Here is a 25613-nt window from a genome sequence, read left to right on the forward strand (position 1 = left end):
AGTATTCAATTCTATTTTATTTTAGTTTCGTTGTCAAATATATATTCAAAGCATTTTATAAATCTTAGTCTCTTCCTTCATCAGGGTCCACATTTGTTCATCTCAATGAGCAAAAGCTCTGTTGGCAAAGCATTTCTTTTTATTAGTTAGAACTCCAAAATGTAAACTAGTAATTCTTTTTAAGTTTGTGGCAGAAATTATGAAAGCTGCTAGATAACTGTTCAAAAACTTGTATCTGGCTATTTGCTCCAATTCAATTATTCTAGACACTTCACAATATGAAATAAAGTTACTGAAATCAATTTCATTCTCTAAATCTCATATGGGCAAATATTTGAAACATTTTAAATTCCTGTCACATTTCAATGCCTGTATCACACTTTTATTTTATGGGATAGTGGTTATTACCAGAGAGGTCACATAACAGTTTATCCTTTAGCAGAGTGACCCACGTGTGATATATGAGAGAGATGATGTGATATTCTTGGCACCACTTTCACAAATGGAACAATCTTTTTTCTTTGTTTGTTTTGCCCTCAAGGAACTTAGTTCATAACTTATGTCCATATCAAATGGTCAAAACAGCCCATAGATGGTTTCCTTAGATGAGTGGCAGTTGTGTTATGATCTTTTAGTCCAATAAATAAAAGTACTCAGGCTTTTTATTATAAGTCTATCCTCAGTCCACCACATTCTGTATATTAAATTTACTTCTGAATTTAAGAGAGTTCAAAGAGGTGAAGGAGAGGGTGTGAGTTTCTTCTTTTCCAGCTGACTTGTGTCCCACAGGTTTCAGTAAATATAAAATACCAAAAATCATGGAAGAATTATAAGACAAGAGCAAAACTCTTCAGTAGTTGTTAATTACTGTTCATATAGTTGGATGTGGTGACTTTAAATAAAAGTATCTAGTGGCACAAGGTTGCATCAGAGGCCTTTTTTTGATATCAGAATGTTTACATATTGTTACCAAAGCTTTTAGGGATCCTAGGAACATTAATATTATACTCAAACCTGCTAACTGTAAAAATGTGACCAGAGAAAGTCATGCTTATGGTTGAAAGTCAAAAGAGATTTTTAAAAGCATTGACTTTAGGACCATAATAAAAAAAATCTAAAGATTGCATTATTGAACTGGGAAGATTTGATTATACGCGTTAAGGGTCAGATAAAAAAATTCAAAAAAAAATTCAGTGGATTGAGGGATTCATTATAAGTACTTTTTTCACTCTTTCCTATCATCATCTTTCTATCATATAGAAATTACAATGTGTTATAATTATTAATATCTGATTTGTAAAGATGTCAGGACTGAGTATACTCCATGGTCTCAAAGCATCTTAAACTTCATTGAAATTCATTTATTTTTTAATTAAAAAATTCATTTTTTATTAAAAATGAAAGCTAATCAGTGAAATATGTTCCTGAAGCCTCTGCCCCTTTATTTAGACAGATATTTATAATTTTAAAAGTACTTTGCATGTGCTATTCCAAGGTTTGACCTTGTCATTGTTTTCTTATAAAATACAATTTAGGAGTATAAATATGTTATCAAATTACTCAAGATTTTTTTATTGGGATTTTAGTAGACCAGAAGTGTTAAATTCTAATTCATAACATCTTACTTCTTTTTTTAATAACATCTTACTTCTAACTAATGCCTTTTCAAATAAGAACTGTCTAAATTGCAAGCAACTAAAAATACAAACACTTCGTAAACATTTCTGTAGATAGTACATATATAGATGCTTTGACGATATGCAAAGGAAGTGAAAAAGTAGTAGATATATCAAAATGAACAATTTAATTCCCAATAGAGAAGTTATATATATTCAGAAAGAATAAATATTGTCCCCCCATATAACTTAGGTAGATGTTGTATTAGGCCCTAAGTATCTTTTCTTTTTTCATATTTCCTATTTAACTAAAGGAATCTAATTAACTGGGACCCCCTTCTGTGATGTGGTTACATAAAATGATGTGTAGATATTAACTCAAATTGCTCTCTTTGTGCTTTTTTCTTATTACTTCAACGTATTCCCTACCTAATCATTCTTTCATAAACATACAATTATTTTTCCATACTATGTATGTAGGCAGGAGCTAATTAACAGAGAGCACTTTGATTTACCAACGAAATTCCTCACAGTGATTTCATTTTCCTCTACCATCCTCCCTCAAACCCAAAGTGATTTAATTTCATTGCAATTTCAGTACTAAAGAATGAATGATAAGGAAAGGGAAACCCACCTCTAATAAACTGTGAATGCTTGTAGCCATTGCAATTTTTATGGCATTCTGTTAGATTGCCCAGAGTAAAACATTCCATATGCTTGAGTCATTTATGGAATAATTATAGTTACTTTTAGTAGAGTAAAAATAAAGCAGCAATAACGAAAACCTCTTACCATAAAAAGTTTACTTGTTGAAGTGAAAAGAGTTTTTTTCTATGAACAAAGAAAATTCTTTTTCCAAAGTGTCTTCATTCTTGAACTTCTGGATTCCACATCCCAAAGTTCAAGTCCTAAGTTCAAATCCCAGAGTGGATAGCACCATTATTCTATGCACCAAGAAAGAAAGGATCAGAGGGAAAACCAAAGCACCAAACGAAACTGAAACCAGTTTTTGTTTCTTTCCCAGAATAGTGTTGCTTTTTCTAAACTCTTCTCAGGCCAGAGCTTGTTTTTGCCATTCTTTGAAAGAAAAATCCTAATATATATCTATTAGGTGCGCTACATTATCACATCTAATTTCATGATAAGAATATAAAAATAGTTATTACTGTTATCATTTTACAAATGAGGAAACAGGTTCAGAGTAATTAAGCAGTTTAACAAAGATCACTTAGCTAGTAAATGGCAAGGCAAAGATTTGAGCTACAGTGTGTCTGATTGATTCTAAGAACCACATTTCTGTCTTTCTACTAGGCTGGTTCCCAAATGGAAGAACAGTTAACAGCCATTCCTATGATGAGGATGATTGAGTATCTTATAGTCTACTTAAACAATTTTACTCATTATCTTTCTTTTAGTCTTGACTTTTACCTATTAGACCTTCCTCCAATGATAGGATTTTATATTCCTTGTCCTCACATGACATGTTTGGTTTAATACATTTGACATTGCTTGGTCATAATAGAACAATGCTTCCCATGATCTAAGCATTTAAGCTTGTGTAATAGTAACATAGTGTGAATATATGTTAATATATATATTTATTATTAATATAGCAGTTACTAAGACATTTACAAGTACATATAGGCTCAATTTTTAAAAATCTCTTCTAAGGTGACAGTTACTTATAAATTCTGGAGAGATTTGTTAAAATTACTGTGGTTCCACATGAGAACTACTTCCATCAGATATGACATTAATTCCATAATGCTGTTACCCCCCAGACTCACCTATTAAGGGTGGAAATAAGAATCAAAATTTCATGGACACTCAGCAATAAAATAACAGATAACATAGTGCTGGGCTTTATCAGGCTTTTCCTTCCTTGTTCATACTAGGATATGTGGGGTGGGGCGGAGTTTATCGAGAGTAGCGATGAGTTCAGATGGTAGAGTATGAATCCTAGATTGTATATCACTCAATTCTGTTTGATAAGGTGAAAAGTGATTTCTGCTAAAGTTTTTTCCCACTGTTGATACAAACATAACATATTTACTTCTTTTTTGAAAGGGTAAAATAAAACAAAACAAAAAACGCCTCTCTTACATATGTGCTACTCAACAACAACCAGCCAGCAAATATTCACTATATTTACTACATCTTAGGAACTGAGGAAAGAATGGAGAGAAAATTAATGTAGTCCCTAATATCATGAAATTTACAGTAGAGTGGAAGAGAAAAGATAGTTTATATATTTACTATGAAGAAAATTATACATAGATTGGATTGTATGGTTCCAGGAAGGAAAAGAAAAATATAAACACTATGACACCTGGGTTTTTTACCTGAGTAACTGAGTGAAAGGTGATGTCATAAACTAAAATGAAGACTCGGAGGAAGTAGAAAAAACCTTATAAGAAAAACGAAATATTATGTTGGGGCTATGATAAGCTTGAGATGTTTATTTGATATCTGAGTGAAAATTTTGCATGGGCAGATAATTACAACACTCTGCAGCTCAGGAACGGGTCTGAATCATCAGTCATATTTAAATCCATAGCATCGGATGAAATTCCACAAGCACAAAGTGTAGGTGGATAAGAAAACTGAATAATGAGCCTTAGGATGCTCCGCTATTTAAAGAGCATCCGGGAGGAGAAAATATATAGCAAAGGAGATTGCAACAGAAGGACTAGGGGTAGAAGGAAAGCCAATAAAAAAAAGGTACACTGGAAACCAAATGGACAAAATGTTCCTAGACAGAGGGGAGTGGGATGCTACAAAGGTAGATGATGAGATCAAGAGAAAGTGGGTTTTTGCTTGTCTTACTTAAGTTGGGAAACATTGTAACACATTTATAAACTGGTGGAATGATTCAAAAGAAAGAAGAAAATTATATTTCAGAAGATAATGAACAACTGCAGGGAAAATTTTCTTTAGTTATCAGAAAGGATAGAATCTAGTGCTAAAGTCAAGAAGTTGATCATAAAAAGAAGCAAAGATTGTGCATATATTATAACTGGAAAGGATTCAGAGTATATAGGAAAATATGCAGGTAGATGGTGGATTTGATGGTAAGGATGATGTAATTCACAACTTATCCTCCTTTTAAATGAAATATAAGGTGATGTCATCATCTTAGACTAGAGTATGGGAGGCAATATTGGGAATTTTAGGAGAGAAAATTTGATAGTCTATCAAAAGTACAAGTACATCATCCTAGAAGTACAGTAATATTTGGCAGTGCTGATGGGTATTTCTAGTTTTATATTAGAATGATTTCAGTTAGCATTGTTACGTTTAATACAGCTATGCTATGATTGTTCAGATGTAGACATAGGTACTTGAAAATCTGGGTTTACCCAGGATTGAAGTTTTGCCAGGTGACTACTTAAGACAGAAGGTAAACACCATTGAGTGTATGCTATATGAAGAAGAAATGATAACAACAAAGGGTCATAAAAACTAATTTGAATAATGAGAGAAATTGGTTTATAAGGGAGGCTGATTTACTGTGAAAACACAGTAAGGTCAAGGCTGTAGTTCCCAGTACCATTACACACTGTTGAATTAGGGATACCAGTGTAGGTGAACTGAAAAGAGAAAAGCTGCTATTCTGAAAGTAGAGTGCTCAAATAAAGATTCTGGAGGTGATATAGTTACTGATATATATAAATAGGTAGTTTAGTAAATGGGAATGGGTGACTGAGACTATTGGAAGTGAATAATCAGGGAATTGGGAAACCAGGAAGTTGGATAAAATTGGATAATGGGGTGAAATGAGAAGATTCAACAAATATTTAGAATTTAAAATTAATTCCTGGACTTAGTGATTAACTGGATATGAAGTAATTAAGAGAAGAAACTTCTTAATTATTCTGGCTTGAAAACTGAATGTTGAAAAAAGTAAAGGAGATGTGGTGTAGTGGGATGGTCCTAAACTCAGTGTGAATTTATTTTTGGGTGTGTTAAATTTGGTATGGTTTTGACAGATCTGAGTGATGTTAAGTAGGAAATTTAATGTACAGATGTGGAGTCTATATATCAACATGGAGTCAAAGTGAATAAAAATTATAGAAATACAAAGAGTCAAGTGTTGATATCTTTCAGGAAGTTTACACGTGAAGAAGAGAGAGGGAAATAGTTGGAGAGGAAATACTATCAAGAGGAAGAGACTTGAAGATGGATGAAATTTGAGTTGGTTTTGAAAGACCCTGTAGAGAGTGAAAGGTGGAGATACAGAAGAGAGCAATCATCAGTCATAGCCCTTTCCTGAAAAAGTTAGAATTAGGGACAAAGGAGATGTGAAAGGATTAGACTTGATGATTAAAATCCCTGCCACTATTTTATGAGGCAACAAATATAAGGCAGAGAAAGATGCAGGTAGATGGACAAAGGCTGGGGAGTTTCTGTTTTAATGTTCTATATTCTCTCTGATGTTAAATTCATCTTGCCAGAAAAGAGGAGGATATGTTTTAGTGTGTGTGCATGTGTGAAGGGAGTGATAGTTTGGAATATCAAATTCGTATATAAACTGTGCTAATATTTTGCATTAAATATTCTGATACTAATTCTCAAATCATCAATAATTTGCAATGTGTTGGTTCACATGTATTCAACTGAAGGTCACCCTATTTTATTTTTTGCATGGAAAATAACAGGTTATGGTTTGCTATCAGAGACTCTGGACTCATTAAATTAGAAGACTGTTAAATATTTAATCAGAATCTAACAGCATCCTGTATGTGTTCTAGGAAATTAACAGATTTCAATATCTGTAGTGATAATTGCAATATGCTGATATATTACAATTACTCTAAATTACATCATTACTACAAACATCATCAGTTTTTTTGTGTGTGCAATTGTGCATTTACAGAACATTAATATATCAGGAAATCAGACTGAAACATTTTTCCTATTTCATTTTTTTTTAAATGCTCTTAAGTAAGGAACTATGATGAATAGTCCCTTACATAAAGTATCTTTGGGTCTGATTGTATTGATGTAACTAAATTTATCCTCAGTGATTCTTATTTTAGCCATTTTTTCCTATATGACTCTCTTTAAATCTAAAGCAAGTAAAGATAGAATTCACCATCCTGTTGGTTAAAGTTCACCAGCTGTAATTTAGGTATTTATTTTTATTTTTTCTTCTTCCTGTTTTTCTGTAAGATTATTATCCTCATATATTAAAATGCAATTTAAATTAGAAAAATAGTATGTTCTCAGTATATTAAATATAGATGTATATGTGTATATAGGTATGTTTATCCCTCCACACCTTTATCCATATACTAATACATACATACAATAATAAGGGTTTTGTTTGTTCACAGATATGGAGACAGACTCCACACATTACTCAGCAGGCTACTTGACTCACAATGAAACATTAAGGACAGCTTTCCAGATCAATAACTATAACTCCTTCTTTTTTGGGTTGCATTATTTTCCCGAGCATTGATTTACTACCAATCCTCTATTTAAAGATAAGCTAGTCCTAATTTTATGATTTTTACAGATTAGAAAATAACATGTATGTGTGTGTATCTGGCATTAAAAAAATATATTTATCTAGGCATCAACTAAAATACACTGAAATATTCAATTTTATTCATATTTGCTAATATTGGTTCAAAAAAGTCAGGCAACACATTAAAAATTATAGAACTAAACATTTACGTTAGAAAACATTTCAGTTACAGTCTAATTTTATTTATATATATTTATAGCTTATATATATATATATAATTTTAAAGCAAATCATTTTTATACCTATCTAAAATCAGATTAGATCAGTTCCATTAAATTATGACTGAAAGTCTTTGCCCAAAAGTTGCCAAGGACTAAATGACTTAGATATTTCTTCTAATATGTTTATAGTTTTCTTTATGGTACCATCAATCATGTTACAGAGAGGACTTGATGAATAAGGAACATTAAATGTCTTTGAAAGTTTGTAGATTTCCTAATTGGTTGTAAGTAATCCATGATGAACAGATATACATATACAGACCTTTAATATTTCAATAATTCAGTTCAATGACGTTGATCCTATGTAGTTTTGAAATAATTTTAAATAAAACTTTAACAATTACAATCTTGGTAATGCTTAAATCTTTTTATAAAATACTAAGACTATATTTCTTTTAAGAGTTTCTCCCTTTTTTCTCTCTCACTTTCTTTCTCTCTCTTTCATGTTCTTACTCTCCTCTAGTCACTATCATTACTTGAATAATTGGCATGGATTTTACGAGTTGATGTCTGTTGCATACCATCTTAAATTTAAAATTGTGTTCTTTAGATTGTTTTGTTTGTTTGTTTTGATTGTTTTTCCAATAGCTAAAGTACTAATATACTTAGTGGTACCAAAATATATTCAAGAAGAAATGTTAGTGTTCTCCAACAACCAACTCAGTGTCAGAGAGTGAAGTTAGGGAGTATTTACTGCTATCTCTTGTTCTCTCTTCTTGCCTTAAGAAAAACTGAAATTTTGCATGAGCTTGGATGGTACAATTATAGGTACAGGTAAACCGTTTGCCTAGGTAGTATCCCAGGCAGAAAAACAAAGATGTTTAGTTTGTAGAAGTCGAAGGTTTTGTAGAAGCACATCAGTCAGGAAATTTAAAAGGAATATGTTTAATCCTTACTCTTTTTAGATTATTTCCATAATGACTATTTATAAAACAAAAAGATTTCAAAAATATTTTCTCCTGGATGTTCAAAACAATATATATCATCAAATATGACCTACTACTGTTAATAGTATAAATAATTTCACTAAAAGGAAAATAGACAACAGATTAAAAAAATAATATTCTAGCTAGGAAGAGAATCTGGTTCATTTAGACATGTATGTTTGTTTTCCACAGTACTAGTGATTTCTTTTACATTTAAATGAAATGGTTTCAGGCAAAGTTTAAGATTGCTTTGCTAATATCATTACAATGTTATTTGAATTGTCCTAGATTTATACATACACATATAAAACATATATAAATACATATACATACATGTATATACATATACATGTATGTATACATGTGTGTATATATTTTAATGTATATTATATATCATATATATTTCATATATATATAATATATATATAAAACTTAGTGGCTCTAAATCTGTATCCAGAACATCTGCAAAATCATAACATCTTCTAAGCAATGGCTTTAGAAAAAAAATATGTTTCCCCATAATTAGAGATGTGCTCTAATTAGAGATTGGGCATTTATATTAGTTTAAATAAGAGTTATGTCGCTAAATGTTGTTATTAGATGCTTTAAAACGCATTTTTGTGAACCCAATCACAACAAAACTCCCCTTCGAATATAAAAGCAATCCATTTTGTGCTAAAAACATTAAAGTGGGGTGCAATGATCAAAATTTTTTGCAGAGAGGATTTGTCTTTTCTCCAAGTCCTTTGTGGAGTATTTTCAAAGAGATAGACAGAAACAGCCTCACCCTCTCATTTTTCCCCCTTGGATTACTTCCAATCTCCTATGGACCCAGAAATTAGAGAAATTGGTTATTAGTGTTTTGCCAAGTTAAATGCTAATGAATAACTCTGTTTTCTTCATGTTCTCTTTATTGACCTTCCCATATAATATTTGCTGGAGGTCCGTTAAGCTAGGAAACATTTTACTACTTTTGAACTTTGTCATCCCTTGAAGACAGATGACAATGCATGTGCTATGCTGTTCATTGTAACACATTTCAGAAACTACATTTTGGAAGAAGTTTTATAAGCTACTACTTAGTGTTACTTGTGAAAGTATAAGACATTGCCCCCTGCCCCCCCACCCCCCCAAAAAAAGTGTTCACTCAAAACTGATGTAGGTACAGCCTAGTGGATAACTAAAGAACTATGATAATCCAGCTGACATAATAGAAGGCCTGGGCTTATTTACTGTTATCTGGAAAGAGAAAGACCATTTGTTTATCTCTTGTTTTTGAGAATTGGATTATCTCAGGATAATACATTCAATAGTTCAATGCAAGAAAAGATGGAAAAGTTGGAAAATCTGGACATAGTTCCTTTTTGGTAATATACTCGTAAGCCACAAGTAAAATAAAGCCTGACGATAGTGGTTTGAACAAATAATTCTGTGTGTTGTTCTTTAAAATATAGAAGTCTAGAAGTGAGGGAGGTATTGCCATTGGCTCCATGGATCAGTAACATCAGGGCCAGAATCTATGTCATTTTCTTATATTTATATTTTGGTAACAGGATGGCTGCTGTAGCTCTACACATTACATCCAAGCACAAGAAATGATGGGGCAGGTTCCATCAGCTGTACCTGTTCTGTGTCAGAATTCCTTTTGCTGACTTTTGCTTTCTTCCCTTGGCCAGAAATATGTTGTATATTCACCCCAAGGTGCAAAGAGAAGGGAAAGTTATTTAGCTTTTTAAAAATCACTAGATTAGAATGTGTTAGGGAGCAGGGGATAAAGAATGACAGTTGCGTTAATCAATCAGGGATTTTGATGCAGGATGGGGGGAGGGTAGAGATGAACGAAACTAAAACAGGCAAACAAGCATCACAAATAGTCTAAGGATTCGTTCTACCAATTTCCAGAGAAAATACTATTATACCAACCACTTTGAAATCAGGAATAAGCAAATATTAAATATGTATCAGCTTCAATCAGAGGGGCATTAAGTAAATACCTCTTCCCACTTTCTTTTCATTAGAAATATTTTCCAATTATTTTTTCAAGTTTAACAATATATAGGAAGCTCTGAAACTGTTGAAAATTTATGTTGTTTTTAAGACTTGGTTTCAAATAAAAAAGTATGTAAATATTTATATAAGTATACTATTCATTTAGTTATTTATTCATGCAGCAATTATTTATTTAGTGCTTCTTTTTAAGAGACAAAAAACTAACCTCTAAAGAAGATGAAGATGACTGTGACAGTTCCAGCACTTAAGAAACTTATATTTGTACTTTTAGAAGTAGAAATGTCATTATTTTACCTTTAAGCTCTGAATAGGTACCCATGGCCATTTCCCTCCTGAAAGTTATTTGAAAATTATGCATTCTTCACATAAATAAAATCCCTTAAAAGGATAACTTTACTCTAGAACTCCTAGATGAGGTAAATTAACCTTGAAGTCAGTGTATGCCATGGGATATGTTAGAAGTAAATGTTATAGATTAGAAATAAATGAATATTTTCCCTCGAAGAGATAGATTATACCTAAGGAAATAAGAAAGGAGTAATAACGAGCAAGAATCTGAGTATATGTTTGTAAACTTTTTGCTAGCTTGAATATGTGGAATGTGGAGGAAAATGGAAAGATAATATTGCCACTTGCCAAATTAGGAGAGAATCAGGGAAAAGCAGGCAATATTTGTTTTGGGGGGGTGCGGGGGGAACGAGTATTGAAATGAAAGTTTACTTTGGAATTACTAAAGCTGAGAAATGAGATATGTAAGTGGAAATGTCAAGTAGGCAATTGGACATACAGTGGATCCTTGAACAAGGTGAGTTTGAACTGTGCAGGTCCTCTTCTTTGTCAAATTTTTTATAGTACAGTACTATAAATGTATTTTCTCTTCCATCTTATTTTCTTGATTTTCTTTTCTTTAGCTTACGTTAGTGTAAGAATATAGTATATAGTATATGTAATACACAAAATATGTGTTAATTGACTTTATGTTGCTGGTAAGACTTCTGGTCAACAGGAGGCTATTAGTAGTTAAATTTTGAGGGAGTCAAAAGTTGTATGTAGATTTTCAGCAGTGCAGAGGGAGTGAGCGACCCCAACTGCTGTGTTGTTCAAAGATCAACTGTACCTGAATTCAGAGGAGAAGTCTACACTGAAGATATAAATTTGCTTATCATTACATAGATAAAGAGATGGATGATATCACTAGGAAATAAATGTGTAGGTGGAGAAGAGAAGAAATCCAGTGTTTATGTCTGGGGACCCTTCCATATTTAGAGGTCAGAGAGGTAAGGACAAAGCAGCAAAAAATCCTGAAAAAGACTGGCCAGATCAAGAAAAACTAGAGAAAAGTGGTGTGATGGAATTCAGGTGTTTTAAGAAAGGAAGTGTTATCACTCATATGAAATGTTACTAAGTGATTGGTTAAGATTAGGTCTGTCTAAGAAATGACTCTGACTTGACCATCAAGAAACCATTGGTAACTTCGACAAGAGTTGACTTACTGGCAAGGTAGAGAATAAAAAAGTGATGGGAATAAGTTCAAGAATCAAGAGATTGTAAATGAAATGTGCAATTACATATAACTATTTAGAAAATAAATGAAAAATGCTGAAAGGTCTCATCAAGTGGAGTAATTGCATCTGTCTTAAATATCCTATCACCTAAATATCTTATTTGCTATTTGATTAATTTAATGATAATTATTGAGAAGTTTTTAGAGAATATTATTAGAAGGTATAGAGAAATAAAAAAGTAGAAATAATGGTTCCTATCTTCATGGGGGTTATAATTTACTGAGAAATTAAAAAAATAATCCAAGAGGAATAATTCTAAATAATAAAATCACATTTAGTCTGGGAATGTATAAAAAAAACCACATAGTGCTGAGGAGAGATACTCTTGTAAATACAATAATAAAATGGAATGAATTATGTCACAGAGATGGCAATAATATTGAGGCCATTTATTAGCACTTAGTACTTTATATCTGGAACTAAAGCTGTTCCTTTGAGAACAACCAGATCACACACACACAAAATATGAAGTGGCCTCTTTCTGAGTGGTTTGTTTAACTGTCTTTTTCAAATGAAGAACTTTCTTTAAGTTTTAATTTTTAATGCCAAACTTTAAATTCTCCAAAAAGGGAATGCCATTAGGTCTCAAAAGTAACAAGGACATCCATATAGGCTTATGAAGGTATCTGACTCCAGCCTGTTCCCTGAGTAAAGGTGCTCCATGAACAACAGGGTGAACAGGATTTTTAATTGTATTAAAATTTTAAAAATGTGTGATGCCTGCAAATAATTGGTCTCAAGAAGTCAGTAAAAATATATGAACAAAAACAGACTGAAACAGGAGAATCGACCTTAATGAGAGAAATCAAGCATGTAAAATAACAATCTCTCAGGAAAACAAAAGAAAAAGAGGAGAGGAAGGAAAAAGAAAGGAAAAACCTCTCTTGAGAATCCTGCTTTTCGTCCTCTGCATGGTTGGCATTCCCAGGGGAAAAATCCAAAGGAAATGACATTATGTATCTGTGACTTTCTCTAATTAACAAGGTAAAGATACTAATCAATATAGGTTTATGTCTTGATATTAGAGGAGAAACAAATGGATACAGAAATTTGAAAGTAGATTTAAGTGATAACAATACACTTGCATACCCTTCAGCACCTCAAATCCATAGATCAGAAGAGCTCAACACTACTCCCTTCCAAATGTCTTTCTCCTGATTTTCCCATGTCCATGAATGCCATCATCAGCCTACCACTCACCCAAGCGTGGGATCCCTCTTTTGCCTCTCCTCACTGTTGACTTTTACTTTTTTACATTTTACTACTGTGATACTTTTCTCTCTGTCCTCTATCCTTCCGTAGTCTGTCTCTCATTGCCACTGATGTGGACTATTAAAATAGTCAGCTAACTCGTCTTGAAAATGTCTTCTTTCCCCCTCTTATCTACCTTACAACAGGTTTCCAGATTAATCTTTGTAACCTATTTTGTGTGTGTGCTTTTACCTTTTCTTTTCAAGTACATGATATCTTAAAATACTATCATTTAAGAGGAGAAAAGTTCTATAAACTGTTTCTTCTAAACATTTTTTAACATTTTTTGAGATGGCACTGACATACAGCATTATATTAGCTTCCAGACTACAACCTAATGATTTGATATCTGTATTATTGCAAAATGTATTATTGCAAAATGACTGCTATAAGTCTAGTTAACACCAGTTACCATATACAGTTACTAAGTTGTTTCTTCTTGTGATGAGAACTTTTAAGATTTATTCTTTTACCAACTTTCAAATATACAGCACAGTATTATTAACTATAATCACCATGCTGTGCATTACATCCTCATAACTTATTTTATAACTGTATATTTGTACATTTGACTCCTAACACTTTACCCATTTTGCATCCCCTAATCTTTTACCTCTGGCAACTACCAATCTGTTTTTTGTATCTGTAAATGCATTTTGTTTTTGTCTTGTTTTGTTTTTAGTTTTAGATTCCACTTACCATAATCCTTTCAAGGTCCATCTGGTTGTCATAAGTGGCAAGATTTCATTCTTTTTTATGATTAAGATTCCACTGTATACACACCACATCTTCTTAATCCATTATCTATTGATGGACACTTACATTGTTTCCATATCTTGGCTAGTGTAAGTAATACTGCAATAAACATGAGGGTGCATATATCTTTTTGAATTAACATTTTCCTTTTCTTCAGATAAATACCCCAAAGTGGAATTGCTTTATCATATGGTAGTTCAATTTTTAATTTTTTGAAGAACCTCCATACTGTTTTCAATAATGGCTACACCAGTTTGCATTCTCACCAACAGTGCATTCAATAGTGGAGAAAAGTTTCCTTGCCTCCACATTTTCATCATCATTTGTTATTTCTTGTCTTTTTGATAGTTGTCATTCTAACTGGTATGATGTAATATCTCATTGTTATTTTAATTGGCATTTCCCTGATGATTAATGATGTTGAACATCTTTTCATGTGTCTGTTGGCCTCCTCTGTATCTTTTTTTTTTTTTTGAAAAATGTGTATTTAGATTCTATGCCCATTTTTTTTTGTTCTATGCCCATTTTTTAATTGGATTCTTAAAACGGAGTTGTATTAGTTCTTATATTTTAGATATTAACTCATCAGATATGACTTGAAAATATTGTATCTCATTCAGTAAGTTTTCTTTTCATTTCTTTGGTGGTTTCCTTTCCTTTGCTGTGAAGGAGCTTTTTAGGTTGATGTAGACACATTTGTTGTTTTTTGCTTTTATTGCCTTTGCTTTTGGTGTCAAATCCAAAATATCATTGCTAACACCTGTGTTAAAGACTTTACTACCTACTTTTTTTTTTTTTTTCCTAGGAGTTAGATGGTTCCAGGTCTCACACTCAAGTCTCTAATTCATTTTAAGTTATTTTTTTGTGTGTGTAGTATTAGATAGTGGTCCAGTTTCATTCTTTTGCATGTGGTTGTCCAGTTTTCCCAACATCATTTATTGAAAAGGCTGCCCTTTCCCCACTTTATATGCTTTGTTATAAATTCATGAACCATATAAGTATGAGTTTATTTCTGGACTTTCTGTTCTGTCCACTGATGTAATATACTTGTGCAATCATATGTTGATGGAAACAGAGAAGCTTTCAAGCAAAACATGCCAATATTCAAATCCTGACTACCAACCACTTAGGATGCTTTTGACCTTTGGCAAGTTGTATAACCTACCTCAGATGCATCACACATAATCCATTATATTGGAAGCATTATTTGACATGGCACAAATAAAATATCTAGTAAAAGTAGCTTTGTTATTTAATTATGCAAAAAATATTTAATCACCCTACATGAATATCCCAAGTCCTGGCATCTTCTCCATTACTCCACCTGCTTCTCAAAGTCTCCCTCATCTCCCTTCTTCCAAATATTAAAAATTTATCAAGGCTCCCTATCCTTCTGAGAACACTTGGAGGCCCCTCAAAAGGAAAAAAGACTGCCCAGCAGGGTAAAAAAGGTAGAAGACATTTCATCTAAATTGAAAGGAGTAATATTTCTTAAGAGAGATGTTTCCTTAATTTGTCTTTGTGTTTTACTTTCTAAAGTTTTTAGTGTAAGGCAAGAATTGAGGTATCTAAAAAGCATACTATTTTTTTAAGATGCATTATATACAAAATTGTATATAAAGAGAACAAGTGAAATCATTACTTAAGAAATTGGTTTGTGAATCCTCTGAAAATGGGACTTCTTTAATTTGTGTTTTGTAATTGCGCCCAATAAACCTGACACAAATGTACAACTTAGTGCTTTGATAGATGAGGATAGATGCAATTTACGAAGAGAATATAATCTCTGTCAACAACACAGATATCTGCAGTTATAGAGCTTAGAATGAATGGAGATTTTGAGGTGAAGAAAAATATTAACATATACGAACAAAGAATGGGGTCTACCCTCCCCAAATTTTGTTTTTTATAGTTGTGTTTAGGTACCATCCTCTACTCTATTATAAAACTAATAAATTCCTTAGCATGTTAAACAATTTTGGTAGAAAAAATAACTGAAGTTGTAAAAGCTTTATCCTCAATTTTTTAATCCTTTGACATATTGCTTCAGATTACCATATCTGAGTAATGAATAGGTAATAATATGGAACACTTAGTAAATAATGTATTTTGTAATGAAATGTTTACAATATGTTGTTTGTGACATTTAACATATTTCTACTATCTATGCAGATGATCATAGAAGTGCTGTACTAATACAGACATTGCTGATATTGTGTAATAGGTTTAAATCATGAAAAAAAAAATCTAAGTGCTAAAAATTCACCTAAGTTCTTAAAAGAACTTATTGAAAGAAAACAACTTTCTGGTCTAATTCCCTTTCAACACTTTATTTGTAGAAATTTCATAGGTATTTTTTCTATCTCGAAACTGAGAAAGAAAAAAGAAATTCATGAGTGGATTATATATATCCTGAGAATGCTGTTTTAAGCATGAGAATATCTGTCCCCAGAATCAAATCTACAAGTAGGTATACTATCTTAAAAATTGTGACAAACAGGTAAACAAACAAAACTCATAGATACAAAATCACCAGTAGAGAGAAGCAGGAAATTACATGAAACTATTAGGGATTTTTTCTTGGAGGCTAATCCTAGAAGTAGAAGAATCCATAGGATAATTACATATTGTTTTAATGGTAATGTCTCTACTGAAATACAATGTAACACTGTTTTTATTGAATAATCTGTAACATTCACATATTTAAAAAATATTGGGAAAAAAGATTTATCTTATCACACAAAGACAAATTTGCTTGTAGGAAGACAGAATATGTGGTGATTCATTTCCTTCAGCACTTACATTTCTGGTTACATTTAAGAAGGAATAGTGGAATCCGCAATCCTAATCAAAGGTAGAGATATACTAGAATACTCTAGGTCTCATCAAATAAAAACTGTAACTGTCAGCTGATGTCTACCTCAGAGTCTGACCCAGATCACTTATATTTGCTCAAAAAGAAAAGAAAAGACGTGTCATATTTATAGAGCAGGTGTAATTCTAGGTCAACATAGCACAGTTTGCAGGAGAAAAAGAACAATGACATTAATGTGGTTCTCCTTGCCCTAGGCAGTAACACTTAAAATGTTTTCTGGGGAATTTCAATATTTCCTAGTGTTTTAAGGTCTCTTGTTTCAAATCTGAACCTCTTTGGGGAAGACTGAACAGAGTATCAGTGCAGTAGGCACTGTAACTAGAATGAGAGATACTGCTTGTCTTTGCATTTTTTTTTTTAAGGAAATCTATTTTTTTTAATCCAAAAAATCCTCTTCACTGTTTTCTCATGAGAAAATAAAATGAAGCTAAGGAAAGAATAATACCACTTAGAAATTTCAATAAAGGACATAAAGGATTTAATAAACTGAAACCACAATGAACATAGTAGGGCAGATAAAATGATAGTGTTGGGAGAATTACAATAGTAGATATGATTAAACATAAAAATCAAGCAGTCTATTAGGACCCCTAAATTTATGTTCATGACCTATTCTCTATTTTCAAACAGATATTGAAGAAATATAGGATGAATTGCACATCTGCCTTAAAAACCAATTCTAATGAGTCAACTTTGGAAAGAGAGACAACATAATTTAGCTGAAAAATTAATGAACTTGAAAACCCAAGATGTAAAATGCTAGCATTACTATTATGTTTGACCTTATCTAGGTGTCTTAACTTTTCACAGAGTCTGTTTCTTTATATTTTATATGGGGGTTATAAGATCTACATTGCATAGATATAGTGAAAATATACAGTGATTATAAATATAAATTTTAATTAAAAATGTGCAACTATTAGAATAAAAAGTTTATGGTCATTTTTTTTAATTGAGGAGTCGACATATTTTTGTTCAGTTCTATATTTCTTATAGCAAGAACAAATTGGGAAACATGGAGTACACTGCTGATGATAGATTTAACCTCTGGTTCATGGCAAACTCACGCTTTTATCTGATGACCACTATGATTTTCAGAGGAAGATGGGGTACAAAATGACAGCCAGTGTTACCTAATTATATTTTTTAAAGATGATATAAGATAACATCTGGCCCTAATTTGTGAAACATCCATTTAAGTTACATATATGGTTATTATAGGCAGTGATTGACTTACTTTCCTAGGAAATAATACTTGTTAATACTAATAACCTCTTGTATGAATGTGTAAGTATATACACATGCACAGTGTTCAAATGCACACACATATGTGTGTTATATGTAAAGACTTGTTAGCTTGAGGTATCCTAGTTTCTCTAAATCGGGCCAACATTATGGTAAACATTTGATTTACTGCTCACACAAGGCTGCTATTGAGAATCCATGGGGTATTATTAATATTTACACTGGCACAAATATAGATTGTTCTGACCAAAATGAGGCATAAGATTCCCAAATGCTTAAAGGTATTTTATTAAAATTTTATTTAATTTTTAAATTTTACTGATTGGGCAGGATCTAGAGGCAAAGTCACCAGGTTTCAGAAATACCAAAAAAAAACAAACAAACAAAAAAACTAGATAGTTCCCTGCTATGCTTATTTTTTATTAACTTAGGTGAAGAATGTGTTTACGTGTACTTAAGCTGAGTTATTTGACAGAAAAACTACACTCACAACTATTTAGAGGCCGACATATAATTAAAATACAAATTGGCCTGACTCTAAAACCTCTTTCCAACACAATATGCCACTCTAAGGAAAAATCATGCAGATTTGAAAGGTATGCAAAAAAATAATAATGTTAGAGGCACTATTTTACCATTTTATTTAAAGTTTATTATACAAAAATGCCTAGTTAAAATTTTCTGACTAGCCTATTGTTTTTACTTGCTATGTAAATTTTTAAAAATTCTGTTTAACCTTTAGTACCCAGACATAAACAGTGAATCCACTCTAAGTCAGATCCAATGAATTCTGAGACCCATGTCCACATTATTTAATTTAGAAGTTTCGGGGATCCCTGGGTGGCGCAGCGGTTTGGCGCCTGCCTTTGGCCCAGGGCGCGGTCCTGGAGACCCGGGATCGAGTCCCGCGTCGGGCTCCCGGTGCATGGAGCCTGCTTCTCCCTCTGCCTGTGTCTCTGCCTCTCTCTCTCTCTTTCTGTGTGACTTTCATGAATAAAAAATAAAAATTAAAAAAAAATTAGAAGTTTCCAGAAATGGAGCTCACTGATTTAAAGTCATACTGTTGGTTGCAAGTTATATCATTGGTGTTTTGGGACTTCAGGTTGTCTCTCTTACCTGTGTTGAAAATGATTCTGTATTCAAGAAATAAAGAAAATATACCCATATTATAAAATTAAAGTCCTTTTATTTCCTTTTATTGGTATATATCTATAAAAGAATCTTATAGATTTAGCATTCTTTGCAATGACTATTTTAATCAAAATACTACTTTTACTAAGTTTACAATTTTATTTTTTGGAGGATAGCCTGCCCTTGACATTAAATGGAATATGGTATAATAGTCTTAGAGCCATTGAGTTTTAATCATAAATTATATTGACTTTACTAGATTTTTTTTTCCTGATCTGGAAAGAAACCGATCAATGAAGGAAAATATTTGGATGTTTATAAATTCAGATTTCATGTTTTCTCTCACATTTTATATTCTTCACTGAATAGCTGTTAAGAATATCTCTTTTATATGAGTAATATAGTTTTGGGAGACACCATTCTTTTATAGATAAATGTTTAAGACAGGTAATTGGATTCAAGGGAATGGAATGTAATACACTGTGTTGTCTCTGAACTTCTAAATGAAATTATGAAAACTAAATTATATGTTTTAAAATAAATGAGCTAAGTTCATTTGTGATTCAGAATCTTTATTATATTACTCTCTATGACTACTGGGAGAATATCTGTTTCATTATAGTATTTCCAAATCACAAAATAAGGTAAATTATCAGTTGATTACATCCTTTTGATCTAAGCGTAGAATTGGCATTTGATATTTTAGGGTTCCTGTCCATTTATAATATATAGGCAAATGACAATAAATAAACAATACTCCTGTTAGAGATAAGTGATGACAAGAGCATTCTAGTTCCCTTGGCATTTGACCCTTATGATCTTGTTCATAGTGTCATATCTCAGCCTTTTAAGAGGTTACTCTGACTCACGTATAAAAAAGAAACACTGTCTTTCAGAAATATAGCTTGGTTGGCAGTAGCCAGCATCATACCTAGGAAGAATAGACAGTAATTAAGAAAAAAAAAATTTAAGTAGTTATCTCCTTTTTAAAAAGGTTCTCATAAAGAGTTGAAGCATTAACTCTCAGGAAAAAATGGTCATCTGTCCTACACCTAAAATATCTAGGGATCCTCAAAATTGTGGAAAGTAGGAAATGTGTAAGTAGTATTAGCTTTTCAGATGAGCTTGGTTTTATGAAGCATCATGTTAATTGTACACAACATAGTGGCAAATGTCTCAGACACATTTAACTATAATGAATAGAAAATATCTACAGAGGTTCCTTACATGGTAAAAGTAGACAGAGGATAGTGAAATGAATTAACTGAAGACATGCAAAGTAAACAGTTGAGGAAAAAAAAGAAAACAAGACCATTTTTTAAATAAAACTTTTAGATAATGATTTATTTCTGTTTCTCTTAAATTTAGCAAACTTTTATTTTAAAAGAAAAATAAAAACATTGTATAAAATTAGAAAATGCTCATTAGTAAAAATACAAAAATATGAGCACTATAGTCATACTCTCCAAAGACAAGTACTGTCAGTATCTTATTCTATATTCTAGATCTCACACACGCACATGTGCGTGTATGGATATTTCATTGAAATTCTGCTGTTTCTAACTCAATCTTTTAAATTTCTAGTCTGCATTTTTCCATAATGGTACATTTTATCTTATCTACTACCTAATCCATAATCAAACTTCTCAAGTTACCTAAAAAAAGTCTGTACAAATGGTTGTCCAAACTAACGTCCAGTCCAGAATCACATTTCACATCTTGTTATGACTAGTAAGTCTTCTTAATCAAAACCAGTACATTTTTTTTCATATTCGCTTATTAAAGAGAACATACAAATTGTCTGACAGAATATTCCCCCCTTCTCAATTTGCCCAGGTTGCTTAGTTGTGTGGTTTACGATTAATTTTTCAAGAATAAATTCTTGTGAAATATGAAGAATTTTACCACTTAAAATGTCCAACAGAATATTTTTGTATGATTTTATTAGGTGTGGGAACTCTAGTTCTTTACCTCTTCAGGTTGTTTGTACCTCTCCCACTCTTGCAGGGTGGAAAGAGAAGAAAAGTGGTAAAGAAATGCAAATCAACCAAGAAACTGCTGTGGGAAAATATTGAATGTAAATGCTAACTAGAAAAACACAGAATTTTTGTCTTTTGAGTTTTCTAGTGTTTATGTTCATTGCCATCACCAAAATAAGTAGTAATGACATGACAATTGATAGCTACCGAAATTAAAGGGAAAGAATGGAAGCAGAGGTCTTATTTTCTTCTATTAGGAATGATTCTTCTTAAATTGGAAAACAAACAAAAACAAAATAGAGCATTTTCTGTTAATTTACAGTGACATTGACATATATTTTCATAAATCCATGCCACTTATTCTTTTGCAAAATACATAAGCAGAGGAAGTTTAGAGTTTAATTCAAATCTACAATTAACAAAGTGTTGAGCACTCTGAGGCCTACATAAATCCTTTGCAATAAAAATGCTGGGTTGAAGAAACAAAATTACAACTCTTTGTGTAGCAATGGCTTTTTCAGGGATATGTTAGGCACTTGAGCTGGAAATTATGCCTTGGATTGAAAACTTAAAATATTTTTTGAAATACATATTTAACTGCCATGCTCAAAAATATGATATTACACATGCCAAAACACATCACAATGATGAGTTTGTGTCCATACTACAGTTTAATTTTCTCAGCATAGATTTTTATATCTTTATAAAATTCCATTTAGGAAAATCTAGTTGAATTATAGCAACATTCCAGTATGCTATAGTACTTTCGGCTGTCAGGAAACAACCTTTAGAATGAATTACTTCTTAAGGTTTTTCTGTAGTTTTATATGGCAATATAACAGTCATAATCTTTAAAAGACATGGTTTCATTTATAGAAGTAACAGATTTTTTTCAAGAGCTCTTTAAATTTAAAAATTTTATTTAGGATCATCCGCTATCATTATTTCTGATGTGTCTTTGAGCAAACGTTTATTTTACAAGAGCAAGTATTTTTTTTTCTCTAAAAGAATATAGCTATATAGAGTAGATTCTTCTGCAAAAAGGAATGTAAGATAAAATACTTTACTATGGAGATCATGGACATGCAGAAAGTTCTTTTTTCGTTTTTGTATCTGTCATGGCTTCATGATCAAATATGTATTAGGTAATACCTATGTATTTTACTCTGGGCTCTTTGCTAGGATGCATGAAATTAATATATGTCAGGGCTCTGACCAGAGAAAATTCCTAGATACTACTCTACTCTAGAACAAGAAGTTAAGACCATAAATATTTTCAAACAAGGAACAAGCTTACCTTGGAAAGCAATAAATGATTAGTGTCAAAATTATATTTTAGCAAACAGTGTATTAGAGAAACACTTTAAGAATATAAATCTCTAGTGAATCTCTTCTAACCTCCTTTTAATACTATTTACACCTTTAATTGTAATAATTAATGTGTAGACCTCTTTTCTGGGTATATGATGCTTGGGTACACTTTTGATAATAGCAATTACTCCTGTCATTATAACTCTGAAAACCTGTCTGACCCAATTCTTTTTTATTTTATTTTATTTATTTTATTTTAATTTAATTTTAATTTTTTTCCCCTTTATCCTAGTACAGTGGCATAGCTGGAGTTTGAAACAGTGCTTTTGTCAATACATCTCTCTTATCCATACCCTCATGCTTTACAGGTGTGGAGTCACATATCTTCAGACAATTTATTTTTACTGTAGAGCAGTAGTTCTCAAGAGGGGGGTGATTTTGGCAGACAGTCAACAATATCTAGAGAAATTGTAATGACTGGAGGGTTGGGTACTACTGGCACCTAGGGAGCGGAGGCCAAGGATGTTGATAAACACTAAAATGCATAAGATAGTCCCCCAAGGTGAACACGTGTCCAGCCCAAAATGTCAATAGTGCCACTGTTGAGAAAGCCCGCTTTGGAGAAAATGTTGAAAATACTATTATATACAACAACAATATTACTAAAATATATTTCCATTTATTTACGGAAAAAGTAAAATGAAAATAATTTAAAATGCTTGTGTATCAGCATTTTGGCACATGTTCTTCATTCTGTCATATTTTGTTGTTGTTGTTGTTGTTGAATGGCATGCCGTGGCTGCTCATCTCCAAAGATCAGTTGGATGTGCATGGTTTCCTATTTAAAAAAAAAAGCAAAACAAAAAGCAGGACTAGTTTTTGTCCTGAGAAAAATTTTGTGATGGTTTTAATGCATTTTTTATTTGTATTTCTTCTGACCAGATTTGAGATATGTGGATAATGTATTGCACAACTGCTCTTTTTTTCTCTCTCTCTGCCTTGTCTCTCTTCTTACATTTTTCTTCTTCTTCTTTTTCATTCTGGTGGTCAGAACTCCTCTAATTGCAGCGGGAGTCATCGGTGGGCTCTTCATCCTGGTCATCGTGGGTCTAACATTTGCAGTTTATGTTAGAAGGAAGAGCATTAAAAAGAAAAGAGCCTTGAGAAGGTTTCTGGAAACAGAGGTGAGGTGTTTATCTCCTCTCCGTGTGTTTGTTTAAGGATTTTCATTAGATTTAGGGGTGCAGATGATATTCAATTTTTTAATCCAAGTGAAAACTCCGTTCAATTTCCTGCTGAGGGTTTATAGTTCACAATATGTTATACAGAGTTGATGAAACGTCAGAGTATGTAGTAAAAGTAGTCAAGGCAGTTTCATGACTTAAAGAGGACAAATAGCAGGGGCCAAGAAGATTATCTTATTGAATGACAGCTCTTATTGAAAAGACTTATCTGTTTCTTTTGGAGGAGGAATCCCTCTAGAGTTTGAGGATATTACAGTAGCACAACTAGAAAACATCTGGGTAGAGGGTATCTCAACAGCAGGACTAGAAAAAATGTTAGAATTTTTCTGGTTCAAAACAAAGCCAGATAGGCAAGCAATTTATGCTTTAATTAGGGTCATTAAATTGGTAGCCACTGATCCCATTATACCAACAGTGAAAAGCTGAGCATACAGGATAAAGCGTACTATTGTAATCACGCAGACCTTACCACACAATTTATGGGAAGCATTTAATGTTATGCATGTTAGTTATTGTGAATATGTAAATTACCCACAAATTATTATAATTTCTTTTATATTGCCACACTGAGTTCTCTGGCATGCAAGATGATAGTTTTCCCTGTGTAGGTTACAGGGGAAAAAAAATTACAGAAAACTATGGATTGCCAGATCCTTCTCAACATGCACCTTCCCTCCTTCTCCTGATATTCACATCCATGGCTGTCATGGACATGTCATGTCTCTGAACAGAGCAATTCTGTTCTGAAACTTTTTTTTTTTTTTTTTTAAATTTTCATTTATTTATGATAGTCACATCACAGAGAGAGAGAGAGAGAAAGAGGGAGAAGCAGGCTCCATGCACCGGGAGCCCGATGTGGGATTCGATCCCGGGTCTCCAGGATCGCGCCCTGGGCCGAAGGCAGGCGCCAAACCGCTGCGCCACCCAGGGATCCCTGTTCTGAAACTTAACCTTCGCTGGGTCTCTTTTTTGGCTCATTGTCAGTGTGACAGTCGGACTTTTCCTCTTAACAGACAGGAATGAGAATATTCATTGATAAATTTTGCAAGCTGATAATGAATTAAATTTTAGTTCTCTTCCTCCAGAAGTTGAAACTGGGTAGAAGAATCCTGAGAAATGTTCAGGAAGCTACTTTAGTTACATGCGGGAAAGAATGTCTAAAAATTGGACTTGTCTGCAATTAAAATGGGTTTTCTTATCAATAGAAATGTTCAAGCATAAGATAGATGGTATATACACGAGAAAAAAAATAGTCATTTTTACTTGAGCTTGATGTTTACAAAAGATCAACTCGGTCATTTTTAACCTCGCACATGTGAATGCAAATTTGGGCACAACATGTGTGCTGTGCATATTTTCAGTTTAGCAAGGATGCTGGAGGCAGATACAATCATCCCTCATGGCCAGCTTGGGGCAGTCATGGAGAAAATTCTAAAAAGTGAAGTAAATTAGAGTTGGACAGGAGCTGAAGTCTTGGAACAGCAGTGGACATTTAGGTGATTGAATAAATAGGAAATGAATTCTGTCCCTTAACTACATGCAGGAAAGTCTCATTGTTATAAAAATAATTGTTTTGTTTTCTTTTTTTTTATATAGTGCTTTCTAGGAATGTCCCTCAAATTGACATTTCATTACTAAATAAACACATACTGATTGGTTTTATAAGCAGACTGTATTTTTTTTTATAAAAAGTTATTACTTAGCACTGGATTAGATAATTGTAGAATTCCCATCTTTCTCTCAGTACAAGTAAATAACTATGATTTTTCTATCATCTAAACAGAAGAGGAATTCTTAAGAGGATCAACTCAAATCCTTAGATACTACAGCTAGAAATCTGTCTCAGATGTGAAAAACTTGTTAAAGCATGATATATTGTTGGAATGTACTTAGAGTTAATATGCTTTTCCAAAATCATATTGCTCCAGATTGTCTATCTTCTGTTACATG

General features: G+C 32.4%; 1 protein-coding gene across 9 annotated transcripts in view; it reads left to right on the forward strand.

The window, feature by feature from the left end:
* Positions 1 to 25613, forward strand: part of ERBB4 (erb-b2 receptor tyrosine kinase 4) — a 1106505-nt gene that overhangs the window by 865568 nt on the left and 215324 nt on the right. For all 9 annotated transcript variants that reach the window (XM_077885345.1, XM_077885343.1, XM_077885348.1 and 6 more), the window contains one exon: positions 23471 to 23603. In XM_077885345.1, coding sequence (XP_077741471.1) covers positions 23471 to 23603 — 133 coding nt within the window. The remainder of the gene's footprint in view (positions 1 to 23470; positions 23604 to 25613) is intronic.

This window comes from Canis aureus, chromosome 36 (assembly GCF_053574225.1).
Source record: "Canis aureus isolate CA01 chromosome 36, VMU_Caureus_v.1.0, whole genome shotgun sequence".
In the NCBI taxonomy this organism is placed as follows: domain Eukaryota; kingdom Metazoa; phylum Chordata; class Mammalia; order Carnivora; family Canidae; genus Canis; species Canis aureus.